The sequence below is a fragment of the Nestor notabilis genome, unplaced genomic scaffold (genome assembly GCF_000696875.1).
Source record: "Nestor notabilis isolate BGI_N333 unplaced genomic scaffold, ASM69687v1 scaffold13673, whole genome shotgun sequence".
In the NCBI taxonomy this organism is placed as follows: domain Eukaryota; kingdom Metazoa; phylum Chordata; class Aves; order Psittaciformes; family Psittacidae; genus Nestor; species Nestor notabilis.
In genome coordinates, this window is record NW_009922477.1 from 83,596 (window position 1) to 93,750 (window position 10,155).

Consider the following 10,155-nt stretch of genomic DNA (forward strand, 5'->3'; position numbering starts at 1 on the left):
TCATTCTGGAGCTCTAAAGCAGGTAATGGAAAGTAGCTCACTGTTTTGATGCATACGTGTGGAAAGTGAGACACTTCTATTGTTCTCTATGGCCACAATCAAGAAAGAATGACAGAGTAGCCAAAAGCATTGTTAACATCCTTTATGGCATTCATCTCCAGTATACTTCTGCCTTCTAACCTTACAGGTGACTGTGTCTGAACCTGCTGTTTTGCCTAGTGCCTCTGAGTTCCAGTCCGAGCCAGCGGAAGGCCGGAAAGTCAGCAAAGTCATCAAGACCACTGTAGTGCAAGGTGAGAGAACGGAGAAACGCCTGGGGGATGCCAGCCTAGCTAGTGATCTTCCGTCGGCCAAAGAGGACTTTGAAGAGGTAAAAATGCCTTTTAAATGTAAAGTATTAAATCAAGGGTCACAACGTACCTGGGCACAAATTCTACTGTGTAAAAAGTAGAGTTTTAGTAGAAAATAGAATATAAACTCAGTTATGCTCTGTTATTATACTCTGCTGTATTATGAAAGGATTAGTATGTAAAGTGTGTGTGCAGGGAGGAAAGAAGCAAACATTGCAGAATTAGCTGTGAAACATTTTAAGAATCTTAAAAACCCCAGGAGGCTTTCAATGAAGCCGTTGGAAATCATGGGTACAGTTACTGTTAAAGCACACGAGGAGTGAAGTTTGAAAATTGCCGCAGTCAAGTCTGTGCTCTGGGTGAGTTGATGCATTTGTCTTTGATGGGAAGAAACAGGTAACAAGTAGCACCTTTCCCAGTTTTCCTCTTTTTCTGAGCAGTGTAGATGTTTCAGTAAGAGAAAAAGGGTATGGAATGAAAATAGCATTTTCTACAAGGAACTGATAGTGCTTTGCCCTATATCCATTTTATTGTCCCTTTGAATAACATGCAGAAAATAGTGCACCTCCAGCTGAAAGGAAAATAGAAATCCTTCCTTTTTTTCTGTTTGGCTGGTTTCTGTGTACTGTATTTCTAGGACTCTCTGTGCAAAACTCCATGCCCTGCATCTCCCAGGCAGACTTGAGGCTCGGGAGCATCACCCATCATTTCCACATATACCCGCCTCCATGCTCCTAGTGCTGTGAGCTAGCAGCTTGAGGTGGCGGAAAGAACAACTATACATGAGAGAGTATCTTCTGTGATAGGAAAAAGGTGACTGCAGTAGCTGTCACCAATAGAGAGAGAGGACAAGTGCTGCGAGCATGCCACAGCAAGGCATAGAGTAGAAAGTAACTTTGCAGCAGAAAATGAGATGCGTTGGTATAAATACTAGTAAAATGAAACTAGCTTAGACAAGAAGCTCTGGTCTGATCAGTACATTTAAGGAGTATTTGAAAGGATGCAAATGGCAGGCATGTGCTTCTAAGGTTTGTTTATTCATCATTTTCTCAGCATTCAACTGCGCTAATATAAACCACTACTGCAGATGAGTGCTATATATTATAAGATACATTAGGAAGAGCAATATAGCATCTGTCCTAGGCTTTTGGGTTGTGTTTTAATGTGAAACTTATGTTTTCATTCGAGGCTTTGAGCTATGCAGGTAACCAAATGAAAGTCCAGCTCCCCACTTTAGTAGAGAAAGAAATCCTGAAAGAGGATGGATCAGTGATTAAAAGGTTTGGCTTGGCATGGTGTGGCATGTCAATGAAGTCTTACTAGAACAGGATTAACACGTAACTAATGACTGGATTGATGGGTGTGCGTGAAGTGCAACCACTTATACCAGCAGATCAATGGCAAGGCAGAAGGGCAGCCAGGGGCTGGCTGGCGCACCAGTGGGGCCCTCCCTTAGCCTTCGCTTCCTTGTCCTGTGATCCCTGCCCAGCTACTCAGTTTGACTTAGCCTACTTTGCACTTCATTCTCTGTCTTTCCTTCCCCACTCAGTTTTCTGTTACATAGTGTGGGGGACATGGTGGCATGCATTCCTTCCTTTCCTTCCTCTAACACTTGTCTCCTTTATTCCATGCTCAAGGACAACACTCACTAAGTCCAGCATGCACAAGAGGACTGTGATGAAGGATCAGTATGGCCAACATGTGCACATAGAAGAGCTGGAAGACACACCAGAAGCACTACCACAGGATGACCTCCAACAGCACCTCCAGCAGCTTCTCAGGCACCTCTGCAGAAAGGACTGCAAACAGGACAACTGAGAAGTTGCCACAACCCAGCCCTCCAGCCCCTTACACAGCACTCACCGTTACTACGTGCACACATCACAACCTACATCACTACCAGAAGACACAGTTACGTCTACTTGTTTCTTGATACAGAGACTTTTTTTTTTCCTTACCCAATTTTTCATTTCAGAATTTTGTTCAGTTTTTTGGTACACTGTAAGCTGAGTTGTGACCAAAGAGCATTCTTCATCCAGGATTGTTTCCACCGAACCATCCTCGTTGTGCTGCACTGGGAGTTTGTCCACATTGCCGCTTCCTGCTGCTTCTGTGTTGCCTTCCTGAAAGGACGTTTGTGAAGCTTCATGCACAGGCCTCTTGAACAAACTATGTACATGCACCATCACCACAGCAGCTAACATGTAAACTCCCTGTATATAGTGACAGCACTTGGGACTTACAGACTGCAGAAAGCACACTGCCGACCACTGCGAGTAGCATCACAGGTTACGAGCTCTGTTGATGCTGCCCATGAGTGATTCACAACACAAACATTAACATGATCGATGGCAAACACAGATTTGCTGAGGAGGAAGCGCTGCAGATCTACTGCATCCGCAAGACTTCCACTTTAGGGACCTAGTCTAGTGAAGGCTCTGAGAGCCAAGCTCAAAACCTGGAAGTTCAGCTGTTCCCCCAGAGCAACAGCTCACTGTGGCCATTCATACTTCCAAGAGCTTTGGACAACCACTTAGACATTACCAGAAAGAGGAAAAAATAAAAACCCAAACCGAAACACTCACTTAGGTAACCAACTTGCTAGCAGCTATCTCTATGGCACACTTGTGTACGGGATTAACCTCTTTTAGATCCGGACATGTGGCAAGGTGTGTTTAATAATCCCTACTGCTGTAGTTTCCCGTTCTCAGCACCGCTTTGCCAACCACACCATCTCATCGGTAGTACTTCCTGCTGGCGCTGCACTGTAGATACCTACAGGAAACAGACCTACCTACTGCACCAGGAGAGTAATTCAGTTTCCATGTTTTATTGAGATTGCCTCTTATCCAATACATGCATGTGGCATCAGAAGGCCAAGCCCAAACTCTCCCATAATCCTGTCAGCTTGTCAGCCCTCTTAGCACTGAGCGAGCAGTTTCTACCTTCCAACATGGTGTTTTTTAAAAAAGAAGTGCTCACAGTCCTTCATAAGCCAGTTTCTGTTCCTATATTGTTTTCTATCTCTACATAGTACATATATATATATTTCTAAACTAACCCACTGACAACCACGACAGCATGCCCAGTGTTTTCCTACAAGGGAAAGTAGAATTCCAACATTGTGGGTGTTCTGCACCTTCATATGCAACAGAGGGAGCTCTGGAGTGTTGTAGCACACATACACCCAAACTGAGTGTTTTTAAACAGCTGTTTTGAGTTTTTATTAGTATACAGAAGACTACAGTATAAGATACCCTCTCCTCTGTGAGTAATGCTTTTTCCAAGCCTATCTGGCCTTCTACCATTACACAGTTGTTTGGTTCTTTAATGACTCACTCAGTGCTCAGATCAAGGGCACTTCCTTGTTACAGTCACAATGCTGGGAGCCCCAGATCTCTCAGGAGTTCTGGCTTCCTGCAGGCCAAACTGCCCAAGGTGCCACACAGTAGGAATAGCTAAATTAATACAATAAAATCTTTCAGCAGCCAAACCAACCGAGACCCCTGATGAAACATTCCCCACCGCATCACGGCTTCCTTTCTGACCGAGATAGCACAGGATGGTCTTCAAGGACGGGGCTCTAAAGAAATGCATTTCTGTTGTGTTCTTTGCGGTGCAGATGATGTTCTGTGTAACAACATAATGGTTATTCACCTCTTATTTTGATTTTTTGCTGTGTTATCAGAGAACTTGAATACTGTGAGAAGAAGTGAATTTTAAGTTGACAAATCAGCATCTTGTTCCCATGGTGATAACACTAATTGAATATATCTATGAGGGCATGTATTAGTTAAAAATTAAAAGAAAAATACAACACTAACGATACATAGCTGCAATGTGTACAATGGCTGATTTAACTAAATAAACATGTACAAGTGTTCAATGTAGAACGCCTCGCTCTCCTTTACTGCCAGCACAGCAGAAGCAACAGCACCCATTTGGATGCCCTACCTGAATTATCACTGTTACAGTTCCCCTGTATATTTGTTTCTGCTATTCAGCACCAATTGCTAAGTGCCCATCTTTGCAACAGTCAGACACCCTTTGAAAAACTAGTAACAGCAATTAAAAAGCATGTATCTTGCCTTGTTACCTAGTTATTTTACTGTGCCTGAAATGCTGGACTTTTCCTGCAAACAAACATGGCCCAGACTGTTCAGTACAGTCACTTAGTTTCTCAACACGAGAAAAGACAAGGTAGAAAAGGGCAGGGTGGAATTCTGCCACATCTTAAATCTGCCACATCTATCATCCTTTTAATGCATAGAAAACGTTCAGAAGAGTCTAATTCTTTTGCCAGTTGAAGCTTATCCAGTCTGCACCACTTTCATCACTGCAGCCCTGTGGCTAACAAACATAACAGCTCACATTGCCCCAGTCTCCCCCTTCTGCTACTTACTCTCACATGCTCACTCCACCTACCTGTTTTATGGGGTCACATTAAGTTTGAGGTTTCTTGAGCAAACCCAAGTTCTTAAACCCAGGGACAAACCTTGTGCTTTTCAGGGCCTGTTAAGTGGCAACAACAACTCGGGTACTACCTCACTGGTCCTTTCCACCTTGAGCAAAGGCTTTATTTCTGTACACAAGTATACAGCAACCACAATCTACTTAATTTTGGACAAATCACTAAGCCATTAACTTGGTCCGGCCACAGGGTCATGCCAATAGAACAGCATCTCAAAAACTACTGGGTGTGAGGAATTGGTGGATGAGGCAGATAGATAGATAGATAGATAGACAGGGAGTGAGGAGCTGACAAAATCAGAGACAGTGCTGTGATGGATGCCTGTCTTTCACAGGGGCTTAAGAGGGAATTTAGACCTCACATGTAAGCACAGAAGAGTACTGGGGAGATGCTTCTGAGATAACTGTATCCATAATGCTAAGGGAATAATAATGATAACAACAATACCAATTATTATACCATAATAACATTATTATTGTTGCTATTGTTATTATTATTTCCTCTTGATATCATAAATACCAAGTGTGAGTATGGATCTAGTCAAAGTGGGACCATCCCAGAAAAAGTAAGTGGGGGCAGGTTGTTTATTCAAGGGGCTTGAGGCAGAGAAAGTGAGGTACAAGAATGCCAGAAAGGAAGGTCGAAAATGGGAAAACAGATGATAAAATCATATGAATGGGGCCTACGCTTGATCACAGCAGGACAATGAAGCAAAACCCATGCTCCTGACCCTGCTGAAAGAGTTGAAGCTGCTCCTGTGGCCAGGAGGGGTGGGGAGAAGGCAGGCAGGAGGCTTTTGTGCCTCAAACAGGAACACCCAGGCAGACAGATCACACTGTCACATGTCACTGCCCATTCCCAGCCAGATAGCAAGTTCCCACCTATTCCCATCACTCCTACTGATGCACCTCACTGCTCTACATGTGGGTTTGTCAAATTCAGCAGTATTCACTTTATTTTCCAGAACAACACTGGCATTGACCATAACCTGCATATGCTACGAACTGTGGAAAACCAGTCCCTCGTGGTTTTCTGGTTGTGGGTTTTTTTTTATTAATTATTATTTCTTTGGTTTTGTTTGGTTCATTAAAACCAACCGCATTGCAATAACAACTGTCTGGGGGCTGAATTCCAAAGCGTGTTTTCAGGCACAGCAGAGTCTTATGTTCTGCTCAGAAGAAGGTGTTGTTAGTTTAGTGTGTCTGTAGATGGTATCTCTCCTCTGCGCAAATCAGAGCGCTGTGTATTAGCCATGCACAGTGATGCTGCATCCTTATTTATGTCAGTATCATCAGTAGCATCTCAAACCCATGTGGAAAATCAAAAACACTTTTAGAAAACTCTCACGTACCTGAAAAGACTTTCCTGCAGCTTCCTGCAGCTCAGCTTTGTCTTCTCAGGTACTTGACAGTTTCCTAAACCTGTTTCCAATTACCAGGAATGTTTTCACTGCCTCCTTAGCTGCAGACCAGCGGCTCGATTTAATAGTGCTTTTAATGATAGCCATTGGCAGGCAGGTGTGATTTTCCTTGCTCCCATCTTACCAAAAGCCAAACAGTCTAGAAATGAGAGTCTAAATAAATGAGCCATTAGTGCCAGCTATTTTGAACTGAGTTATCTTTCTTCTGTGTTATATTACTTTGTTGCCTGGAGATCTTTACTTCTGCTCTTAATTTCTTTGTCCCACTTATTTTAGCATCCAGGTGTCACAACTGAATGGCATACAGCAGTGGGTTTTATGCATTTACTCCAAACATGCTGAGAAAACACCGACTGAAAAAATGTCAGAGCCGTTTCTCTGAGGTCTTTGCAGCACAGAGTCCAAAATGCGCATTTTGGAAGGGTGGCAGTTAGGGGCTTGCCTGGCAATTCAGACACCAGAAAAGCTATTGCAGGTTCTGGACGTTAAGTCGCTTGAATATTGGAAGAGTGTCCAGGTTCTCTGGCTAGTCTCCTGGATAGATAGTATTTCAACATTGAAGAGAAGGCCCATTCTGGGGACACCACTTACTTACTTACAAATCAATGTTACAGAGACGAAAATGACTGATCCTGTGGGGTGCAGAAATACTTAGGTAGGAGGAGATGATAGGCAAAACTGCATATGGGAATTCAGATCCAACTTGATAGTGGCAGGACCTCTAAATCCCTTACAAATCTTAAGTAAGTTCTTAGCCCAAGTCTGCATCATTTTGCTATCAGACTTCAATCAGTATTTAGCAGAAATCTTTTTCCCTCACAAATCACTGAACAGAGCCAGAGGACTGCACCCAAGTCCATCTCTTACTGTACTGAGCCTTTACAACACTCATTCTCAGTGCTTCTCTAACCTCACTTTTCCATGAGTTCCAGCATGTTTTATCTATTTGATGTGACTTCTGGTACTGCTTTAACTTTTACATCTAATCTTAAGAGACTTTTTCATCTGTAGGTTGCCATTTGCTGGTATGTGCTGTATTTACATGCACACCTTGAAGCATTAGCCTAGCAACATAAAAGAAAACCTTTTTTGCAAAAGGAACTGGAATACTCAGATGTTTGTTAATGTTCAAAATTACCTTTGGCAGTTTTGTGTGGGCTCCAAAATGAACCTGCTCCCTCTTTTTTCAGAGGTAAGCCGTTTCTGGCTCCAGTTATCAGTTGTTTGTTGAGCTGCCTGGAGGAAAGACACTGAAATGAAATGCTGTAATGTAGCTGTCTGTAGAGATGTATGATCCTTTAGTCTTTCACAGATTCTTGAATTTGGAATAGAAACAATGACCAAAAGAAAATCTTTTACCAGTCAGCTGGTAATTTTAGGATATGTGAGCAAGAAAAATGCTCAGACTTTAAACCTACTTAGAGAGCGAGTCCTGTGCTTTCATGGGAAAGACTTCTAGGTTAATTTTATGTTTCTACAATTTGTCTGATTCAGATTTTGGTTTTGTTGTTTATTTGTCTGAGAGTTTTTGTTGGTGGCTTTTTTTGGTTTTTTGGGTTTTTTTTTGGGGGGGTGGGTGGGTTAATTATTATTATTTACCATGCCTCCAAATTGGTTGTGTTACTCTGGAGCTTTCCTCTGCTTATCAGTATTTATGATACCTCAAAGGGTTAAGCACAGTTCAAAGAAGATGTGTGTTGTAGAAGAGGGTAAGAAAACCCACAGCGTGGCTGTATTGTCTCTCTACTGTCACTTGTCACTAAATTCACAGTATTATTTGACTGCAAAGGAGAAAGAAGGGCACAATTACAGACTAAAGAGGAAATGGAAGATGTGAATGCAGTATTTTTCTCCCTCACACTTCCATTTCATGTCCATTATTTCATTCCTTGAAACCAAACTCTTACGAGAAGCTGCATCTCAGCTGTAATAAAAACCCTATCTAGAAACTTCTCCAGTGTTATCCTGAGTTATGACTCAAAAGCATCTCATTTCTTGTACAACTGTCCTAAGCTGCCTCCCAAGTGGAGACAGGTTGGCTGGCAGCAGTGAAGCAAAATGAAGTGTTTCCCATAGATACAAGCATGTATCTATGTAGGTTGTGCTCAGATTCATCATCATCATCATCATCATCATCACAGTTGCAGGTGCTGACAACAAAGAGCACACACTCTGATAAACTGTCAGAGAATTAGTGCCTTCTCTAAGGTTATTTTCATGTGGTGGGACAGCTGATCCTGCCACACTCTTGCCACAAAGTGTAATAAAGTATGCATTATTGTAGGAAAATCAGCAGTTCTAGTCAAATCCATAGCTCAGATGACTTGACCATAGCCGTACAAGATGTGCGCTGAGCCCCTTCTGCTTGGACGACTGAAGCTGTGAATTATCTCAAAGTGATTTACACCCCTGTAAGCTCTGGCTTGTAAATCCAGACTTGGTTTAGTTTCCTTTCCATTCTTGTCTTTTAATTTTCTTTGAGGGGCAACAGTGATAAAGTAAGCCTTGATGATTTTTGGAACTCCCCCAAAGACACATGCTCCCCTAAATTATATGGTAGTCATAAACCGAAGAGATTTATTTTATGTTGTGTGTGCAGAAATGTTGTGGGAAGAAAGATGAGAGCATAGCAAATAGAAAGAACTGGCTCCCAATAATAAGAATGTATCTATCTATCTGTCTATCTATCTAGACTATTAACCAGCCCACTTCTCAGAAACAAACATCAGCATTGAGCTCTGCAAGCGGATGCTAATAGAAGGATGAAGGACAAAAGTTTTTGCTGCCCCTGATTCCCCTTTTCAATCCTACTTATTTAAGACTGAGGACACCAGTTACTTGGCTGGTCAGCTCCACTGTATTAGCATCTGCACAGCATCAAGCATTTTGGGCCAGTAGAAAGGGCCTGGCTCCAAATGACAGAATCTCACAGCAATGACCTTGTAGCAATACAGATTTTTCATGCTCAGGGACCTGGAATAGGACCTGTAAAATTTGGTAGCATCTCCTAGTACAGGCAGTACTTGGGCTCAGCTGTCTTGAGCTGGTCATTCAACTTCTCTTATACCTTTGTCAGCCTTTATCTACAAATAGAATGCTGCAATTATCTGGTCTCCTTTTTCTTGCCTCTTCACAAAGAAATTTTTTTTCATGTCAGGGAAACTGATGGCAAGGATGATCTGATCCTTTGCTGCAGGAGCTCACGGAGTATCTTCAAATTGAAGTTTATTTGTTTTAACTGAAAATTATCAATGTATTTATTTCAGTGGAACCAAGAAAGCTCCCTGGAATGGGATGCTTGAAAAACTCAAATTATCAAAGAAAGACCTTTAAAAAAGTCATTTCTGCCAAATATGGAACAGACAACCTTTTGTTTTGCTTCAGACTCTGCATGTGTGAGTGTGCACTGGGGCACTACATTTTAACCAAGTCACTGTAGAACTGGGACCTTGTAATAACATCTCCACCAATCACCACCATCTCAAATCTCCTCCATTTGTCCAGCAGCTAAGAAAGATTCATCTGGCATCTAAGTATCAGAGGTAGTTCTTTTTGCTTGTGTAGGGCAGTATGGGTGGCAAGAAAACTTAGTAACTTTGTCATGTGGGTTTTCTGGGAGGGATCTTCGGTGGGTTTTTCTCTTTGCTTTTTTTTATAGGATATATGAAGAAAATATACTGCTGCTGTTTTACAGATGTATTAGCTTTGAACTGCTGACAGATGCAGGAAGTTGCTCTTAGCCACTATAATTAACTAGTATGACCGTCAAAACTCACAGGGCATTAGCACATGCTTTTTTACTGCCCTCCATTCCAGTACTGCCCTCAGAATCTTGTGATGTGGCTTTTCTCAGATTTGGGAACTGCTGGCTGGTTTTAATTCCAGGAGAGATAGGAACCTTGCTTTTCAGCAGG

At 42.2% G+C, this 10,155-nt stretch overlaps 1 protein-coding gene across 1 annotated transcript in view; it reads left to right on the forward strand.

The window, feature by feature from the left end:
• LOC104403480 (ankyrin-2-like) overlaps positions 1 to 2,168 on the forward strand; it is a gene marked incomplete at its 5' end in the record, with an annotated part of 84,946 nt that extends 82,778 nt beyond the window's left edge. The window contains 3 exon segments of the mRNA XM_010011626.1: positions 188 to 370; positions 1,539 to 1,630; positions 1,988 to 2,168. Of these exon segments, the coding sequence (XP_010009928.1) occupies positions 188 to 370; positions 1,539 to 1,630; positions 1,988 to 2,168 (456 nt within the window).
• Positions 2,169 to 10,155: the final 7,987 nt, after the last annotated feature.